This window comes from Lepidothrix coronata, unplaced genomic scaffold (genome assembly GCF_001604755.1).
Source record: "Lepidothrix coronata isolate B3197 unplaced genomic scaffold, Lepidothrix_coronata-1.0 Scaffold12, whole genome shotgun sequence".
Taxonomy (NCBI): domain Eukaryota; kingdom Metazoa; phylum Chordata; class Aves; order Passeriformes; family Pipridae; genus Lepidothrix; species Lepidothrix coronata.
In genome coordinates, this window is record NW_016690192.1 from 7,826,861 (window position 1) to 7,848,155 (window position 21,295).

A 21,295-nucleotide genomic window follows, 5' to 3' on the forward strand; every position below is an offset into this window, starting at 1 on the left:
GAAAGGAAAGGAAAGGAAAGGAAAGGAAAGGAAAGGAAAGGAAAGGAAAGGAAAGGGAAAGGGAAAAAAAGAGATGACGGTTCCCATCTATAAACCAGATCTTTTTCTCCTCCACCTCCTGCAAGGATGTGGAATTAGCTCACACACATACCTTGCACAGTTAGGTGCACCTGCATGGTCCTGGGGGTGTGCTGGGTCTGCACGGAGCAAGTGTAGGGCCCATCGTCGGTCACATCCACGTCCTGGATCTGCAGGCTGTACTCCCTCCTGTTGGGTGTGGCGATGGAAACCCGGGGATCCACCGACCACTTGTCACTGCCAGCAAAGATAATGCTCGACCGGTTCAGCCAGGCACCTTTAGAGGCTCCATCTTCCAAGTAACACCTGGGAAAAAAGTGAAACCATCAGGATGAAAATGTAGGAGCTGTAAAGTCCCATGAACTGCTATTGATTTTTAGACTGAACACAAATATAATATATCAGAGTTGAACCTCAAACTATGGATCGATTGTAAATTCAAAATCATCCTAAATCCAAAAGCCCATCTTACAACACAATAAACACACACATATTTTTCTGTTCTCTTCTTTCTTTCTGGTTTTCCTGCTGGGAAAGGTTAGTGGAGCAGTAGCAAGAAAGTCTCAGTTATTTCTGACTGGGCTGGATCAGCCCTTTCTCCTCCAGTCCTGGCCCGTGAGGATCAGGAGCACCATGTGCTCCCATGAAAAATACTGCCCTGTTCCTAAGGCACAACCACCTCCTGCTTGCTTAGTGAAGGAACCAAGAGACTTATTCCACTAAAATATATAAGGACACTGTAGAATCCAAATCATTTTTTTTCCTCTTTTCAGAGAGTTCATGGAATCACAGAATCAGGGAATTGTTTGGATTGAAGGAGCCTTAAAGCTCATCCAGTTCCACCCCCTGCCATAGTTAGGGACACCTTCCACTACACCAGGTTGCTCCAAGCCCCATCCAACCTGGCCTTGAACATTCCAGGGATGTGGAACTGTTGTCCCTCCCAACCCAAACCAGTCTGGGATATGATTCTCTGAAAACCAGTAAAGCCCAGCAGTGGCTGGAAAGGGACGGGATAAAAGGACAGGGAGAACATGTGGGAAGAGCTTTATTTCCTGAGCTGATGGAGAGACTGAGCCAGTCTGCAGCAAGGTTAAGGATATTTAATGAGGAATCAACACCCACTGCACACTATACTCCAGGTTTCCATGAAGAAGGTGGCATCCAGCATGTGGGAAAAGGCAGAGATGGAGTAATGGCAGAGAAAAACCCTGATGGACTCGGGTTTTAAAGTAGGAATCTGCAAATCCAGGAGTAATCTGAGAGTGATGCTGTAGGATTGGGAAATCTGCATTTCTTTCCATAAATTTAAGGAACTGTGGAGAATGAATGAGGTAGATTTTAGGCTCACCATCATGCCCACATTGGGAATGTAGGCTTTGAAATGACTTTAAAGGCTGTAGGAAAGTAATAAGGAAGGTAATACAAAGTGCAACAGACTAACGGGACATTTTATTTGATAAAGAGGTTTTCACATAAAGGAAATCCAGCAGAAGAAAGGAATGCAATGGAGCTCATCTCTTTGATGAAACATTAAAATAGCACAACTATAGAAACTGGGAGGGGGAAAATGGTGACTTTGTGGCTTAAGCATCTGGCAGTATTGTTTAAGGGGAAAATGACATTCCTTTTAGGAATAAGAAACTAGAAACATGAGGCTGAAATTCTTCAGAAATGAATCATAAGAATAACCATTCATTTAATTAATGATCTCAACATTAAATCTGAAAGGGTTCTAAGAGAAGATACAACATGGGATAAAAAATCCCCATTTGTATAGCAGAGAATTGGGATGTCACTGGTGAGTGTCACTTTGAGGCTGAAGAGCACGGCAGACACCTCTGAATCCCTGCAGGAGGAATTCTGTAGGGTCTGGTCCCATTCAGAGAAGGCAAGGAGCCACTTTCAAAGTCTTATGAACATTTTCAAATCGATTCTAATCAACAGCAGAATGGGGAGAAGCAGAGAAAGCTCTAATTCACTGATGTTTTTCTATATCGTGTTTCTTTTCTGCTGCTGTCTCTGCAGAGCTGGATCCAGTCAATTACAGCAAATCTGACAACCTGGGCTGGTGGAAGGTGTCCCTGCCCATGGCAGGGGGTGCAATGGGATGAGCTCTAAGGTCCTTTCCAATCCAGGCCTTTCTATGATTCCGTGATTGTCCAGGCCCTGATGAAGCATGTGGTGGCGGTATATGAGAACATCTGTTTCAAACTAAACATTATCTCTAAATAAGGTGCTTTGCAAACAGATTAAATATTTCACCTCAGACAGGCTCCTTCAACAGCCCAAAGCTCTCCTCTCTTCACTTACTCAAGCCCCATCCGTGTTCCCTCAGGCTATGGGAGTGAAGTGATTTGGAAATGCTGCAGAATTTGTCTGAAATGTTTTGCACAGGATGGCTTTCAGATCCAGCAGCAGCCAATGTGCTGTATTTTCCCACCATGCACGTGGGATGCGATGGATAAAGTGCATATTTACTCCATGGAAGCAGCAATCAAATGATTCATCCCAGAAATGTTTTCTAATCTAACAAATTTAATTCCTTGCAGTTTGCAAATCACTTTTCAGTTCTGAAAACACAGTCATTCCCTAAAACTGTTCCACAGGCAGCTCTGAGACCACGTCCCCCCATGCGAATCCCTGGCCAGCAGAGGCCACGCTGTAGTTACTGCTGGGGAACAGAAATAAGAACAATTAAGGATTTGCCCCCTTTAAATGATGGTTTGGCTCTTCACCCCCATACCTTTACAATTTCCTGTGAAAGAGCAGCCTTTCACATATGGTTTGTGTGACATGTGGATGTGGATGAACAACTGCAAAGAATAAACACTGAGATCAATAAAAACACCAACCCCAGGCAATTCCATGGGATCTGAGCAGCACACATGGACTCTGTGATACCCCAGCCACCTTCATACCTAAGATCTGCCTGTCTCTGTGCTCCTCATTGCTCACAGCGTTCACCACTGGACAAATGGCTTCATTTTAACTAAGAACACCGGGGTTTACACTATTTTTTAAGCTGCAGATAAGAAATGATAACTCTGTATTATTTTCTGTGTACCAACATGAACATGGTATGGACCTGTGTCAGGAGAGGTCTAAGCTGGATATCAGGAAAAGGTTCTTTCCCTCGAGGGTGGTTGGGCACTGAACAGGCTCCCCAGGGCAGTGGTCACAGCATCAAGGCTGACAGAGCTCAAGGAGTGTTTGGACAATGCTCTCAGAGACAGGGATTGTTGAGGTGTCCTGGGCAGGGCGAGGAGCTGGACTGAATGATCCCTGTGGGTCTCTTCCAAGTCAGGATATTCCATAACCTATGATATCTGGAAATACATAGGCTCTTCTGACTGAAACCCTGCAATGATGCAGCTCCTACAAGAAGATGGGGCGTGGAGCAACCTGGTCTAGTGGAAGGTGTCCCTGCCCATGGCAGGGGGTTGGAATGAGATGAGATTATGGTCCCTTCTGACCCAAACCATTATGGGATTCTATGATCTGCCTGCTGTACAGACACACTGTCCATGTCCAGGCCCCTCGGACTGGGGGATCAGAGCACACTTGGTGACAACCTCCTCATGAGTGAGGACTGGGGAGGAAAGGCAGCTGTGAAGAGGCAAGGACCCTTCAAAGCAACCCAGTGAGGAGTTCAAGGCCCCCAGCTGTGTGGATCCTGACTGCACCTTGCCGTGCAGCCTGGGCACTGAGATGCCCACATTCAGTGCCTGGAGTGCAGCTGCACAGCGCTGCCCACAGTCCTCCCTGAGAACCTCTAGTTCCTTAAGGGAGCAGCAGGAAAGCTGAGCAAAATGTGTTACAAACCCTAAAACAGGAATAGCCAAGTGAAGATTTAATAAAACCCTCAAATTTGGGTTTGTGCTCTGGAACAATTTGCCCATTTAATCTTCCAAATCCCTCAGGGAGCTCAAACATGAGTTTTCAGCCAACACGAGACATGAGGCTGAGCAGAGCTTCGATTTCATGGGAAGCTCCGAGGAGCTGGCAGCCTTCCAGTGCAATCCCCTGGGATGAGGCTGAGCCTCAAGCCAAGAGCCCAACTCCACCTCCTGGTTGTGTGTGCCATAAATACATTAATAATGACCCCAGACCAAGGCACACACAAAGTCTGTGGGATCGCGGCACTGAAGGCCCACAGTGACGGGACCAGGACTGTGGGACCTGGGGAACATCACTGCCTATCACTAGGAGACAACTCAAGCCAAAGAATGCTGAGGTTTAATAAAGTCCAAAATTAAAACATTTCCTCTGGTAATCTATGGGAAATAATTTATTTAAAAGCAAATATCAGTGGCCCTCCCTCTCTTCTCCCTTTCCCTCTCTTCTCTCATTTCTCTCTTTCCTTGAATTCTGTTTGTTTTTAAACTCATGACAGCATTTCCTGCAAAGCAATTTTTGAAATCTATGCATAGGACTAATTATTTTTAGCAGTTAATAATTACACTCTAGCACAATTAAAGTAAGCATAACAATCATTAAATGAAACTAACTTTTGCTCTTTTTACCTTTACATGGTTTGGAAATCTATTGATGAAACCAGAGCTGAACTCAGAAGAGAATTCTTCTATTTTTAAACTTGGAAGATTGGAAAAAAATACAATTTATTTTTTAACTGATGATTGTAATCAGAAATTCCCTACTCAACAAGCATAAAAAATAGATTTTAATGTTAACTGTCATACATGGCTGAGGGTACTTTATTATTTTTCCAATCATTATTAATGGGGATGATCTGTAATTTGTAAGTACAGAAAAATTGAGTCTCACCCAGCTTCCTTCAAGTTTTTAATTCTCTCTTTTTTTTACACCTCCCTCTTTCCCAGCTCTCTAGTCTATTATTTCCCCATAATTAAAACAGAGACCTATTAATCTCTGTAAAAAACAGTTCTTTGCAGTTGCTTAATTAAAGCAGCACATGGGCTCTGTCTCCAGGAGCCTTCGCAGTGCAGCAGGGCCAGGGCTCCCAGCTGGTTGCCCCTGAAGGACAATGCATGGGAATGCACGTGGAGCCTTCCCACATTTCATAGAGCACAGGAATATGGGACACTTGTCCATCTCCAAATAGCCTTTGATTCCCTCTGGTTTAAGGATAGTGCTTCTGGATAGTGCTTGGGCAGTGTTTAACAGGAAAATAATCTTAGAATCCCAGAGTGGTTTGGGTTGGGAAGACCCCTAAAGCTTCCCCAGTTCCACCTCCTGCCATGAGTAGGGACACCTTCCACTAGACCAGGTTGCTCCAAGCCCTGTCCAACCTGGCCTTGGACACTTCCAGGGATGGGGCAGCCACAGCTTCTCTGGGCAATCTGTGCCAGGGCCTCAACACCCTCACAGGGAAGAATTTCTTCCCAATATCTCAATATCTAACCCTGCCCTCTGGCAGTGGGAAGCCATTCCCCCTTGTCCTGTCCCTCCAAGCCCTTGTAAATCCTTCACTCAGGAGGACCAAATGCTGCCATTTTCCTCACCCATTTTATTCACTCCTTGTGCAATTCCTTACTTGACCTGGATTGCCAAGCTAAAAGGATAAATAAGTTAAAAACTGTCTCATAAATCTGTAGGTAAATTCAACTCACACAACCCTCTCATTTCACCCACCAGTCCCAGGGGCCTCCATTTGGTGCTCCCTCCCTAGGTGGGATGTAGGAACACCAGGAGCTGTGGGAAATGGCCAGGAAATACCAGGAGCCATTGCACTGCCCAGCTGCAGAATCCTTCAAAATACCTCTCTGGCTGAGAGGACACACCAGTGACATTCTGTGAGATGCCTCCTCCATAAATCACATCCCCTCAATGTCAGGACACGTATTCCAGGTGGGAACATGACTCATTTCTGTGAAGGCTGTGTCTCTAAAACCAGCAATGCTATTGCAATTCAGGTTAAAAGTTCCATCTCATTTACACAAATCCTGGAATCCTTTCTTCTTCCTGGAAGCCAAAAGAATTTGACTTGAAAATGTGTCTGTTTTTATGTAATGGGTGCTCTGGGTGCTGGAGGAGCTGCCTGACGCCCACGAGGGATGGTAGCAGCCCCCTTCATCACCCTGCAGTGGGCGATTGTTCACCAAAGCAGATGTGAAGAGTTTTTATTGCTTACTACAGCAGCTTTTTTTTTTTTTTTAATCCAGCAAAATTGGATTTGGCATTGAGTTATAGCTGCTTCCCCCAGAACATGGAAAACCTCTGCGAAAAATAGTGAATTCCTTCTGCTTTAAAGGAGACTGTCTTTGAGCTGAGCAGTGAGAGAAGAGAGAAACACAAGGGTTGGGGTCTGCCTAGAAAAACATCCCCAAGCTCAGAACATAAAATGAGACATCCAAGCCCCAGAACCGGAAAATCACACCAGAAATCTGCTAAGAACCTTTGCAAAAGTTTTTTTATGGATCATCCGATAAATGTTTCTCCATGTTTTCCACAGATTCTTACAAATCCTATCTTAGAAGTTTGTTATGCCAAAGGAATTTCTCTAAACATTAAAAATAGGTGTGATTATAGTTGATCACAAAATCCTGGAATGGTATGGGTTGGGAGGGACCATACAGATCATCCAGTCCATCTGCCATGGGCAGGGACACCTTCCACTATCCCAGGTTGCTCCAAGCCCTGCCCAACCTGGCCTTGGACACTTCCAGGGAGGAGGCAGCCACAGCTTCTCTGGGCAACCTGTGCCAGGGCCTCACCACTCTCACAGGGAAGCATTTGTCCCTAATCTCCAATCTTACGCTGCCCTCCTTCAGCTTAAAGACACTTATTTCTGTGACCCTTTTACTTCTGTGATCAAAATCAGCTTTTCCATGTCTGCTGTAGGTCAAAGCCTGGAACTCTTCACAGAAACCTGCACGGCTGCTCATTATCATCACAGTTTTTAACTTTATTTACAGAACAGTCCAGTCCATCAGGGAGCTGATGCATCGATGGCCGAGGTCGGGACTGGTGCCCACTGAGCCCCAGCTGCATCCACACCCCAAGCTCGAGGTGCCCCCAGCACAGCTGCACCCCCAGGCTCAGGGTATCCAGAGTGTAAAGCTGCTGCAGCTCCAATCTCACCTTTTCCTCAGGCAATTTAACCTGTGCTCTTCACTGCCAGGCCTGAAAGAGTGGACACATGGACTGGGAGGTTGCCTGGGGAGGAGACTTGACCAGTGCTCGGCTGCAGCCACTGGCATGAAACAATCCCTGAAGTGAAGAAGTATTGAACATGGCAGAGGAGTCACTCCAGGAAGGAGGGAAGGTGAGAGACCTGGGACTAAAGAGTTTCAAAATCTTAAGTCTTAGGAAGATGGGGTTTTTCCTCCTCAAGAAGTAACACTATTTATTGGTGAAATGCAAATGTCACATTTTCCTGCAGAGGTAGAGAAGGAGACTGTTCCCTCCTGAGTGGAACTGAAATCCAAAACCCACACAGGCACTCTCTGGAAAGGCTGGAAAAAAGGAGTTATGTAAAATGGGGAAGACAAGCTGGTGTTCTACAGCAGACCGTAAAAGCAGAACCCCAAGCTCTGTCTCACAGCAGCCAAAACAGACCAAAAATCAATAATTAGCTTTGCTTTGCCTGGAATTCCCACTGTATGCCCAAGTCCTCAGATCTCCCTTTAAAATGCCTTCTGCTCAGAGGATGGTGGCAGCACTTGACTGAGATGGGGAGAGGTTTCTTTACGAGTGTACACTTTTCCAGCTCCACTTGCCCTCTCCTGCTTCCAGAAATATGAAACTCACTGGGAATTCTGCTCTTCTGCGGGTCTGAAATGGCACCAGGCGAGTGGGTATTACGGAGAAGTGGCACTAATGGATCCAATATGGATTTCAGAGCTCTCTGTCCATGCAGGCACTGGCTGAGAGCAAATATCCCTGAACTTTGAAGTCCTGCAAACACCACGGGCTCTGCTTTGGTCCCCTCTGAGCCCCCCTGTCCTGCCACCTCTGTGCTTGTCCTGGCCCCATCACCCCACCATATTCACCCCAGTACCTGCTCCCACCACCCCTGCACATGCCTGGCACCAAACCCTTCCTCCTTCCTTCCACCCTGGTCTCAGTTTTCCTTCTTGCAAGACCCAACATCTCCATTATTCTCTCTCTTCCCCTGTCAGTAGTGGGCAGAGCTCTGATCAAACACTGAGGTGTTCCCAGCACAGACGAGCCTGGTTCCTTTGTTCTCTGCTCCATGTCCTTCTGCTTTTTAAGCACCAAGAACCGTAATTGGTACCAAATCTCTTTTTAGAGTAAGTTTTCTCATCAGGTTCAAAAGATGCAGCATCTCCCCTATGGAGGATGGCGAGGCTCCAAAGCCTGGCTCCTGCCAAGCATCAGGAAGAAGATCATAGAAACATGGAATCATTAAGGTTGGAGAAGACTTCCAAGATCATCAAGATGCCACAGGAGACCAGTCCCTGTGCTGCTGTTGTGGCATTGGAAAGCCACCCAGGGAGGATTCCTCCAGGAGAACCTTCTTTGTTCTTACCAGCACCCTGTGAGAGCATGACCAGGCTTCCAGCCTCACCTTGTCCCGTCAGCCTCTGCTCCAAGGCATCTTCAGGCAAAGAGCAATCTATTCACAGAATCATTAAATCTGGAAAAAACCTCAAGGACCATCAAGTACAACACTCAAACCAGCACCACAGCTATGTTCACCACTAACCCATGTTCTCAAGTGCCACAGACACAGGTTTTTTGAATGGTTCCAGGGATGGGGACTCCACCACTGCCCTGGGCAGTCTGTGCCAGGGCTGGAGAACCTTTTCTGTGAAGAAATTTTCCTTAATATCCAACCTAAACCTTCCTTGGCTCTGAGAGCCAAGGGGCTAAGGATGCAGTAGGACCTCCTTCCCTTCCAAGCTGAACAGACAGGACATGCCTGGGACATCTTGCCCAGTGTTTCCATCAAAGAACTCATTTAACACTATATCAATGCACTAATTTGTAATCCCCTCCTCTAAATAAAGACATTCTTTCACACTAACTACCCTCGATTCCCCGAGACTCTCAGCTGCCCATTACACTCCTTTGTGAAACAGCAGCTCAGAACAGAGATCTGCAAGTTTAGGGAAAACATAGGATAATTCTATAAATATTTGCTGATCCACAGACTTTTCCAAAAGGAGCAGACAACAGGATGAGCTTTTTATCTGGCAAACTGCCTGAAACAAATGGGGCAATGTGCTACCTGAGTTTCCATGAGTAATTAGCATAATTAACCTCCCTGCTCTACTCCTCTACCACCTCCACCCCTCTAGAGAACTGGTGTAGAGTTCATTAACCGGGAGCACTCAGATTTCCTGCTCCATAGCCGCCAGGGACACACCTGGCTGCAGATGAGACACAGGACATGGTGGAAAGAAATCAGGACAAAACACTGGGAGAGAAAGAACCTTCACCTCCTCCTCCTCCTCCAGGCAATGCAGTGACAGAGGCTGCTGCCCCCTGAGCTCCAGGAATTTCTCAATATTCCTGCTCTTCCACATTTTCTCCCTGAAAAGGCTTTTTTCCCTATCAAAGCTTAATGAAAAAAACCTGTTCCAAGTGAAAATAGGTTGGGGTTTACAATTTTCTCATAATAATATCTACACTGTGAGTGGGGAGGACACAGGGTGGGAGATAACTACATGCTGTGCCATGTCCTTTATGGGATCAGCATTGACCTGGGACTCTTCCCTGAGTAGGTAATACCAACCCTGCTCCCCAGGTTGGTTTAAGTAAAATAATAGAGTTAATGACAGAAGCAGAACTACCCGGAGAGGTGTAATTCATCACCGAGTGTTCCATGCCATTATCTTAAAAACATACAGTGTAGTAATCACTTGAAGTAGTGATAACACATAATTGTATGCTTCTCATAAATTATAGGTGAATGGGAGTTGCAGCTAATGAGAGTCAAATAACAGCTCAGGAGCTGCAGTGATTACAGCAGATGTGGTGATGAATGCATTTATTATTGGGCTATTGCAAAGCTTTTTATAGCAGAGACAGCTCATTTATAAATAAATAATGGGCCACAGAGGTACCCACATGTCTGACCAACACAGCCCCATCCTCAGCCTGCAGCTTCACCAGTCTCTGGTGCAGAAAGGCTTCAAAGCTGGGGGAAAACAAATCAAAAGAGTAAAAACTCCACCCAAACTCCTGCATCAATGGGTGTCACACACTGGTGTGCCAGCACAAAGGATGTGCTGCTGGAGCCTTCTCAACAGAAATCCGAACTTCTGCATGGTTTCTCATGGAAAAGCATCCCAGCAGGTCCACCCAAGGCTGTCCAGCCCTGCCATGACCCTTCCCTGGGCAGTGCTGGGGAAGGGCTATGCTGGATTTAGGGCAAACCCAGCAAAACTCTGTTCAAACTGTAATTTTAAATCCTGTCCTTCTCTGCAATGCTCACTATCAGGAAATGCTTTTATTTGCCAACAAAACCCAGCAATATCCCCCTGGGACGTCTCCTTCCTCCCCAGGGTAGGAGGAGTGATGGCAGAGGAGCAAAGGTGGTACTGACAGCACTGTGGGAGCTCCATGAGCACCGTTTTGGGGTGCTCCTCTCCCCCCACAGCCACCCAGCACAAACCAGTAACCACTGGGGATGACAGCACTGATGGAGAAAGGCCAGACATGCCCTTGCTGGTGTGATGAGTGTTCTCAGTGATGGCACCAGAGGCCATCCAGGTGCAGCCTCCTGCTCCCTGTAGAAGTGTTCCAGGAAAAGCGATTGCTCTGAGCCCCAGATGTTGAAAAAGTGAAAATCAACTAAAAATGATTTTTGACTGGGGAGCACAAAGCAAACATTCCTCAGTCAAGGGGCAGCAAGGATGGGGGGCCAGGGCTGGGCCCGAGCACAGGCTGCACCGCTCAGACCCCCTGGGCCCCCCTCTGTCCTGGGACACTGTTGTCACCAGGGTCACTGAGGGCTTTGCACTGATGTCAGTGGGATTCTCCTTCAGTCACAAAATCATGGAATATCCTGAGTTGGAAGAGACCCACAAGGATCATGAGTCCAACTCCTGGCCCTGCCCAGGACACCCCAACAATCCCACCCGGTCCCTGAGAGCGTTGTCCAAGCACTCCTTGAGCTCTGCCAGCCTTGGTGCTGTGACCACTGCCCTGGGGAGCCTGTTCAATGCCCAACCACCCTCTGAGGGAATATCTAGTCCTGGAGCTGCTGACTTGGACCCACCAGGGCAGGTCAGTGCCATGCATTGCTGCATTTGAAAGAATTTGAGTACTCTCTTGCTTTTTTAAATTGAGAAATTATGTTAAAATGTATATAAAAAAAGCAAAATGAAAACATTCTGGAATTCTGTTACCCATGTTGGTGTTTTTTACAAATACCACATTTCCTTGCAGCAGTTCCTCAGCCCAGCAGTGTGAGGTGTGTGACCAGTTCTGCTGTTTTTCCAACACAATGAAAACAAGCCAAAAGGCAGATCATGAGAAGCATCCCATTTCCCTGAAGTTTCTGCCATTACCTCAGACCCAGATTTAGTTCCTGCTCGAAACCCAGAATGATCTATGACAGATCTTTGCTCTTTGTCAGGCAGAACAGATTCCACAGAAGTGTCCCCCAAAGCAGGCAGTATATAATAATGTATTTCAGAAAGTGCTGCTGGCAGACAAGGTCATTTCAACAATTCCATTTTTGTCAAAATATTTCAGAAACAATCTTCATCCCTCTGTGGAATGAAAACAAAATTTCAACATACCAAAGGCTTCTAGGAAATAGAATTCTCCGCCCAAACTAGTGACTAAATGACTCGATTCGTCTCACTTCTACCAGGGCTGATTCATTTATCATGTGTTTATCTTCTGGAACATTTACTTTGTTGATATACCACTATTTGGAATATTAGGGATAAATAATAAAAGAAGGCAAATTTAATTGTGCTGCAGTCCTCTGCTATAATGAATCATTCAGCAGAATCACAATGATCTCTCGATTTACAGGATGAAGAGCTGGTTGTGGATGGATGATGTAAATACAGGGACTTGGCACAGATGGCTCAAGTTGTGTTTGCCAGCACCAGCCAGATTTTTGGATGAACCCCACAGCTGTTTGCTCCATATTAATACATTATTAATAATACTATTGCACATCTCCCTGGGGGGAGATCCCGGTGTGAAGCAGCCCCTCGGGGCACCCCACCAGTGCAGCACTGAAGAAGGGTCACGGGAGGCTGGTGCCATCCTTCCCCTGCCAGAACTTCTCCTCATGCTGCTTGGACAGGGCTAGTGCAGCCAGAAAATGAGCTGTGCCTTAGGAGAAGAGTGCACAGCTTAGGGAACACTTCAGCAAGACAGGATTTCACCCCAGATCCACAACAACCTCGGCTACAGAGAGTGAAACCCCATCTGAGCAGTCAGTGCCCAATGCCAACATGCAGGGTCAGGTCCTGGGGTCGGTGGTGCCTGTGTCTTACAGCACAGTCCTGGACCAGCTTAAATCATTTCATAAACCACACAACAGCCCACACTGGCAGGAACCTCGAGAGGTCACTTGGTCCAGCCTTTTGTGGAAAAGGGAACTTGGGGAATTTCAGTTCCCTCTGGAATTAAATGTATCTGTTGTTGGGTGACAAAAATGGCATTTCTCAGCACAGGGTTTTTGGGAGAAACCAGCTGAGAGGAAGGATAAACAACCCACCCAAACAAACACTCCCTGACTGACTATCCAAACAAATACTGACTGATTGCTTTCCCAAGTAAACATTCCCTGACTGCCCAAACAAACTTTCACTGATTGCCCAAACTTTTACTGATTGCCTTCCCAGTCAGTCAGTGACTGACCACATACACAAACCCTCACTGACCTCCCAACAAACACCCATTGACTGCCCAATAAACACTCACTGACTGCCCAACACCCACTGACTGCCCAAACAAACTTCCATTGACTGCCTGCGTGTAACTATTTTTATAATTCCTGGGAAATCCATCTGAGCCTCTTGAGTCTCCTCCCAGAGACTTCCCTTCCTGGACTGCTCCAAGGCACAGTTTGATGTAACCTGACAACATTTGCATAACCCATGTGCACCAGGGAACTGCTCTGCAGACATTTCCTTTAACATATCACCTATAAACAGCTTTTTAATAGTAACAACTAGTGGGAATTCTTTTTTTCTTTTCCCTTTATGTTTTCCCTTTGAAGAAAACATATCCAGCCTCCTTATTTGTGTCCAAAATACGTTGGCTGTTCATTTTACTTGTAAAAGAAAAGGAAAGATAGAAGCACATCTTTGAAAGTTAACAATTTCTCATCAGAACAAATTGATAGAGTTTTATAAACTCTATCAATTATTGATTACCTCTGGATGAAGTGTATTAAGAAGCTGAGTTTGGTAACAACAGGTGGGAATAATGCACTGGAATCACACTGGAAAACACACAACATACATTAAAATTCATGCTTAGGGAGAATAGCCACAACTTTGTATGATTTTAGATTAAATCACAGAATGGTTTGGATTGGGAGGGACCTTAAGGCTCATCTCGTTCCACCCCCTGCCATGGGCAAGGACACCTTCCACTAGACCAGGTTGCCCCAAGCCCTGTCCAACCTGGCCTTGGACACTTCCAGGGATGGGGCAGCCACAGCTGCTCTGGGCAACCTGTGCCAGTAACAATGTTTTACTCTGCAGTTTTGATAACTAAAATAATTGTTGACCAGAGAATGAATGAGCACATATTTATTGTATAAATAGCTAAATGAATAGTATTGAAAGTGTTTATAATCCCACTGGGCATTTTTCTCCCATGGAGGATGAGAGCTGGTCCCTCCCAGGTGATGTGAGCATTTGCATTCCCCAGTATTGGGAGGTGCTTGGATTGTAAAGGGAAAATCCACAATAAATAATCTGAACGGATGGCTGGATAATTGCACCTCCGGTTCTACCCACTCCACTCCAGACAGCGTGATGCCAAACAACACAAAATGATCTGCTTTATGTTGCTGTGTCACTGCTTTATAAATCCCAATCATTATGGGGGTGTGTGTGTATAAAGTGATAACTAACCCTGCAACTCTGTCACTGTGTGTTCTGTACATCCATCACTATAAAACCATTATATAGAAACAGAGTGACTCATACCCCTGCCCAGAAAGGTGTTTAAATTAAGGCTAAAACCATGTACAGCCAAGTACAGGAATATCTTGTGGAAGATGGGGAAGCACTTACTGAACACTCACAAGGGTAGTGACGGAGTGTGTTTGACGCCCCGGGCTGTGCCTTCCCTCCCCACCACCAGCATCACTCAATGCTTTCCCTAGGGAAATCCCACGGGGAATTATCGCCCTGCTCCAGCCTTGCAGCCCTGAGCCCTGAGCGGCTCAGCAGCCACACTCTGTGCTGTGCACACTGACTGTCAGCGAGGGAGCAGCCAGCAAAACCAGGTCAGGCTGGAAGGGAAGGGAAGGCAGTTGATAATCGGGATTTTGTGTTTGCAAAGCCTGCTGGCCTCTAACCCCCCACCCTGCTCTGTCCCTGCTGTTCTCTGACCCCTGTCCCTGATGGCTCCTATCACTGTTCCTACTGTCGTCCAACCTGTGTTCCTACTGGCCTCTCACCTCCTCTTCCTGCTGGCCTCTAATCCCCCACTCTGCTCTATTCCTGCTCTCCTCTCACCTCCTGTCCCTGCTGTACTCCAGCCCCCCCGATCTGCTCTGTTCCTGCTGAGCTGGAACATCTCAGAGGAGAAATGAGAATATTGCTCTGAAAAGAATTGTACAGCAACACCATCTTGTTTAATTATTCATCCCACATGTCCAGAGCTAGCTATTTATCAGTGTTTATTTAAATTAATGGAAAAATATGCTTCCCTTTCCAATTCCCTTAGCAGGCAGAGCTGGGTTGCACCCTCTGTTTTGCTCAGTGCCAGGGTGTCCCAGCCCTGCCAAGCACAGAACCAGGTCCTGTTCCCTTTAGTAAATGGAACTGGAAGAATTCCACTGATTCCCAGAGGGAAGCTGAATCTAGAGTGCTGGGAGAGATGAGAAATCAAACAAACCAACCCCAAACCTGACCATGTTTTAAGCAGAAATAATTGAAACTGCAGGTGGAACCTCATCGTGACATTTGCAAAGAGTGACTTCATTAAAACCTACTCCGTTCCCCAGGATTGCTAATCCACCTTTCCTGCTCCCTCCCAGACAAATACTCCAAATGCTCTTGCCAGAAGCTTAGCGGTGTTCCAGCTGCTCACCCGCTTTGAGCCGTTTTTAGATTTCTGGGTCTCCTTTTTTTTTCTTGGTTTCATTCAGGCAGAGCCGGGAGAGATGAGACAGGAACACTGAGACAGAGCCATTGAGGAATTTGTGTCCTGGGGCACACATGGCTGTGGGAGAAGCACCAACATTATTCCCACATCACAATTCAACCTCTACCAGTCTTGGATCAGCTCATGATTTTGCTTTGACTGGAACTGAATAGGAACAAAGATTTTACCCTTTTATAAGCAATGTATTATCACAGAATCATGGAATGGTTTGAGTTGAGCTTAAAGCTCGTCCCATTCCATCCCCCTGCCATGGGCAGGGATACTTTCCACTATCCCGGGTTGCTCCAAGCGCCATCCAGCCTGCTCTTGGACACTTCCAGGGATGGGGCAGCCACAGCTTTTCTGGGAAACCTGTGCCAGTAATAATGCTTTACTTTTCTATATGAAGGAGGTCAAAGACCTAACTCTGGCCATAAAATAAAAAAAACAGGGAAAACAGATGGATTCCTGCCGGCAATAGCACGCCTCCCTGTGCCCTGGCACTGTGAGTGAAACTGCTGCTGAGAGCACCAGCAATCAATAACCAGTTTTAAGCAATTATTCCAAGAACAGGTGGAATATAGTCAATTCAGGAGTTGGGCTGGGATGGCTGGGAAACATTTGCTATACATATTTCAGTATTTAAAAAAACCCAAGCATTTGAACCTCCCCATAAATAGAACGAATCAGAGCAAGGTTATTAATCTGTGAGAGCCATGTACAACTGAGATTAATCAGCTTGTCCTCCTAAGCAGTGTCTGCAACTCTAAAATAAAAACCATTCCCAGAGAGAACACACACAAGCAGTCACCGCTTTTCCCTATCTTAAAATCCCCTCTTCATCACACATTGTAAAATACAATTTCCTTTGCAAGCCAAAGAGGCAAGATCAGTCATTTACTCTGATTTATAGCATGGGAGGGATAATTAGCTGGAATTTACTGGCTTAGCAGGAGTGAAGGATCAGAGTAGCAAGTGGGGAGAGGTCTCTGACACTGCCCCAGAGCTGAGGGGTGTCAGGACACCCAGGGAGATGTAAACCAGAGGCAGAGGCTGTGCTGGGCATGGCACTGCACCATTCCCTGGGGAAAATCATCCCTTTTTTTCCCAAACAGGGTGAGTTTGCCTGTGCTGACCTCCAAGCTCCCCCAGCCCATCTGCCACCTCTGTTTAAAAAGCTGAAGCTTTAGAAGCTGCCACAATCATGTTCAAACTCCTGCAAGACTGACAAATGCAGGCAGTCAAACCCAAAATGTGGAACATTTCATTTCTAAAAGAATAAGAAAATACCAAGAAAATGGACCAGACCCACTTATTTCTACCATATACAATATCTATCTTCCCACTGTCCCTATCAGCCCAACAACCCCTCCAAACCCACGTACTGGAAGGGAGGAAGGTGTGGGTGTTGGTGGGATGCTGACAGTAAACTGACACATATTGTGGGACTCCAGTGGCTGGGGCTGATCAGGCAGAGTTCCATTCTCAATTCCAAGGGATGGAATCACTCATGGAAAGAGAGAGTATTGGATCCACATAATTTTTAACAGTGTTTGGCCTTTGCTGGTTTTGTTCGTAGAAGATCCAGAATTTATGCACATAATTGCCCATAAATTACATATTTGCAGAGCATTGTAAAAAATTACAGCCCAGCTTTTCAGTGCTGCACACACTCAGCTCCAATTAACTCCAGTGACGGCCCTGGGTTTGTGTGCAGGGAAAAACTGGACTTAATTATTTGGTGTATCTTTAATGCAGATTCTGTTGGGGTGTTGATGGCCATCGACGCACTGCAGAGTGATGGAAACACAACTTCCTGTACCACCACAGATGCCTGATTGCACATTTATCCAGAATGGACATCTCAGGGAAATGACTTAATAATTTTGCTGCATGGATTTTCTGCAATATCACATGTTAATTGCCAGAGAGAGCTGAAAAGAGATCTTAAAATAGGATGTAGGTAAAGAGCCCTGAGGAGAAGAGCAGTGAAAGATTTAGTCCATGATCTGGCTGTGTTCAAGGGAAAAAAGCAGCAGATGAGTTGCAGGTACAAGTAGCAGATGGGGAAGAGGAAAACTGGAGTTATATGGGAGTACATCTCCCATCCATCTGATCAGTGCTGGCTGCTGCTTAAGGGCTGAGTATCGTCCCACCTGTGTCCACCTGGGAATAGCTGCACAGAGGGGTGGGAAACACCCAGCATGGCTGCAGAGGGGGCTAATGAAGAAAATAATAGTTAATAAAGAATATGTTGCAGTGCTGAGAGAGTGTCAGGAGGAGCAGAGACTGGAATTGCTGCAGCTGGAGAACCTTATTGCACCACAGTCCCTCAGGGCCCTGCAGGGCTGCAGTGCCAGGGGGATGGACAACGGGCACTGGGACATGGCCTGACACACACAGAGCTGCCAGAACCTGCCAGAGAGGTGGGCAGCCCCAAATAGCTGCGGGATTTACAATAGCCATGTCTGTAAGAGTTGTACTTCTGACCAAAAAATGTTCTTTCTCTTTGAAAGGAGCCAATAAAAAAATCTAGCCCTTCCACAACCTACTCACAGCATTTGTCTCTCTGCTCTCCCATCCCAGATGACACCAGCTGCATTATTGCCACTACTGGAATCTGCACTGGGGGCTCTGAACCAGCACAACAAAGGCCCCTTTGAGGAGAAAGGAGAAGAGAAGCTTTGAGGTGACCTAATTGTGGCCTCCAGGACCTGAAGGGAGCCTACAGGAAAGGTGGAGAGGGACTTTGGACAAGGGCCTGGAGGGACAGGACAAGGGGGAATGGCTTCCCACTGCCAGGGCAGGGTTAGATGGAATATTGGGAAAAAATTCTCCTTGTGAGGGTGGGGAGGCCATGGCACAGGTTGCCCAGAGAAGCTGTGGCTGCCCCATGCCTGGAAGTGACCAAGGCCAGGTTGGACGGGGCTTGGAGCAGCTTGGGATAATGGAATGTGTTCCTGCCCATAACAGAGTGAGGGACTGGATAAGCTTTAAGGTCCCTTCCAATCCCAACCAGTCTGTGACTCTGTGAAAATGGCACTAAATCAGCTGTCGAGCTCCCAGCCCAAGTATTCCCTCACTAATATTCCCTACATTTTCTCAAGTAACCTTGCTTAATTATGTTCATATTTTCTGTCCAGAAATTTAATTTCTTGCAGTTCTTTAGTCATGTGTCAACATCTCTAAAATTCCTACAATATTTATTCTCCTTCTATGGATAACCTTGTCAATCTTAATTATAGCTTAGGGTAGGCAAACAGAATTGGCTGCATGGCTCCAGATGAGCTGTCCCATTGTTAAATATGTTGCTGGAATATATTCCATCCTTCCAATGCTCCAAAGCAGTTTAAGTGCTGTTGCACACTGTGCAGAGTCATTTGAGCTCTCAGCCCCATTTATTTATTTCAATTGCAACCCATAAAACATAAGATAACACATTTCCAAGATTCTGGCTGCCCTTGACAAATAATTAAAAATGCAATTCCCCAAATTCTCAAGGAGCACCAGCACATAAAAAAACCTTCCTCTGCATAAAACCTCACAAATGTCAAAGTCCTTCACCTGAGCTGTCACACAACTTTACTCCCTCCTGTCTCTCATTTCTGCTAAAGCAACTCTTACTGCCTTGCTCACAAATTAAATGCCCTATCAAGGCAAAGGGGGTAGTGGATTCTCCACTTCCAGGAGTTTTCTGTGGAGAGCTCTGCCAGTTCACAATTTAAACTGGTTTTGAAAGCAAGTCCCTGGGCCCATCAGGTTTGGCAGCTCCTTGGCTGAGACCCACCCAACTCCTCAGGCAGCTGCTCCCAATGCTCCAAACTGGGAAGAGCCACTGCCTCTGCCAGTGCTCCAAACAAAACCCCCTGTGCTGTGTAGGAGCTCATCCCACTCTGGCCTGTCCTACCCTGGCATTTCTGGATGGAGTTGGTGGTTCCTACAGCACTTTCAAGCTCATCAGGCCTTGCTGTCACCACTTCCTTTTGGAAATCTGGCTAAGGACAGCACAAATCTTGCTTTGAAGCACCAAACCCGTTGCTCCTTGACAGCAACCTGCCACTGCTGAGTGCACCCCTCAGGTATAGAGAAATGAATCAGAATTTAGACATGCAAAGTGCTTCAGGATTTAAAAATCCCAGTTGTGGAGGCTCCCGAGGGAATAAGGGAGCACATACTAGTGAATATTTAACAGGTGTTGAAGTGCTTTGAGAGTTTGCAGCAAGTATTTGACAGTTGCAAACAAATTTTATAGAGACTAATCAAGGGAATTAGGAGAATATCTGAGAAGCTCCTGCACTGACAAAATTCAACCACCAGGTGATGGCGTGGCTGGAAAAGAGAAGTGCTGAAAAAGTTTCTATTACTTTAAAGACTTGAAAGATTTGATTCCTAAGGGAATGGTTCTATATAAATCATATTTGCATAATGCAGGCTGGGAAGTGTGGCTGGAGCACTTTCATCTCATTTTCATGAAGTAACTCAGATGAGCAAGAAGCTCCTACCCCTGAATAGAGATATTTCAGAAGAATTAAGGAAAAAATGATGTCTTAGTTCAAGCTTCCCTAAGGCAGCTTCAAATGCAGAAATATGGAATTATTTAGCAAAATTATGAAGGTTGAATTTTACACATACTGTGGTACTGGTAATTACTGAGGATTTGCTCAGAGCCCAGGCTCTTGCTCCCCCTCTAAATTCTAGGATACAAATGGGGAAAAAAGCCTGTTTCCTCAGTAATTAATCTTTTCCCATAGGGATGAAAAATAGATGAATCGTTGTCCACATATATTCTCAGCTCCTGTTCTAAAGCCTTTTGTTGAAACACAGTGGAGAAATCCCCATCTCTGCAGTCAGGAACAGGTTTATAGAACTCCTGCTGCTGGGACTCTGAGCTCACCCACTGTTGGTGTCCTGTGTCAACACCAGACATCTGATATCCTAGAATCACAAAATCCCAGAATGGTTTGGGCTGGGAGGGACCTTAAAGTCCATCTCGTTCCATGGGCAGGGACATCTTCCATGGACTTCCATTCCATTGCTCCAAGCCCCAGAGTCCCTCTCCATTCTCCTGGAGGCCCTTTAGGCACTGGAAGGCTGCAATAAAGTCACCTCAGAGCCTTCTCTTCTCTAAGTTGAACAATCCCAATTCTCTCAGCCTTTCCATGATTTCAAAGAAATATACATTGGGGAATTTGAACGGAAGGTGACGTTCGCCAGTACTCCCTCATGAGCCAGAAATGATGTTGATAGATTGGGTTATTTTCATAATAAATGTATCTTTTCACAAGCAAGACAAAAAATGGCATCATTCTACCCCAGTGCTCTCAGACCAAACTCGTAATCACTCCTCCCAATTTCCTGGAGCCCTCTCCGTGGTGGAGTCTGACAGGACCAGATCACACACAGCAGCCGTTCTGCTCTGCCTCCTGCAATATCGATTTTTACAACAAGCTCTGTAAATATCAATATTTTTGTACTTGGAGGAGATGAGAAGCAGCCAGTGAAATGTACCCTGCCAGCCAAACACGGGTCAGTCTGCAGAGAGCCAAGACAAGCTTAATGAGAAAGTAGAACAGACAAGTAAAAAAAGAGCTTGGGAAGAGAAAATCAGACATGAAGGAGAGAGGAACTTGAGTGAAATGGAGGAAAGGTGGGCAGAGAAGCTGCAAACACATGCTGGGGACATGCCAAGCCTGGAAGAGAAGTAGATAAGATAGAGAAAGAAAAGAATGGCAGGGAGAGCCACCAGGACTGGAGCAGACTGTTGAGCTTTCTCATTTTTTGGTTATTTTCACTATATTTGCCTGTCCATGACAAAGTGCCCACATTTGTCTCACTAAGTAACACTTTGTGATTCTGTGGCACTAAAAATTCCCACAGAGTTGAAGAAATTGAAATCATGAAGGATTTATTTAATGGTTGCCCTTTATTCCACTGGATATGGAGGAGTCATCTTCGTAGACTCATAGAATCT

General features: G+C 46.0%; 1 protein-coding gene across 2 annotated transcripts in view; it reads right to left on the reverse strand.

The window, feature by feature from the left end:
• The window catches only part of NEGR1 (neuronal growth regulator 1), a 212,507-nt gene that overhangs the window by 112,151 nt on the left and 79,061 nt on the right, over positions 1–21,295 (reverse strand). Inside the window, exons 1-2 of one of the 2 annotated variants that reach the window (XM_017805654.1) lie at positions 19,232–19,275; positions 152–384 (exon numbers count right to left, since the gene is read on the reverse strand). In XM_017805654.1, the coding sequence (XP_017661143.1) occupies positions 152–384; positions 19,232–19,239 (241 nt within the window). In that variant the 5' untranslated portion in view covers positions 19,240–19,275. Of the gene's footprint in view, positions 1–151; positions 385–19,231; positions 19,276–21,295 lie in introns of those variants that run through there. The other variant, XM_017805653.1, reaches the window with a different exon arrangement.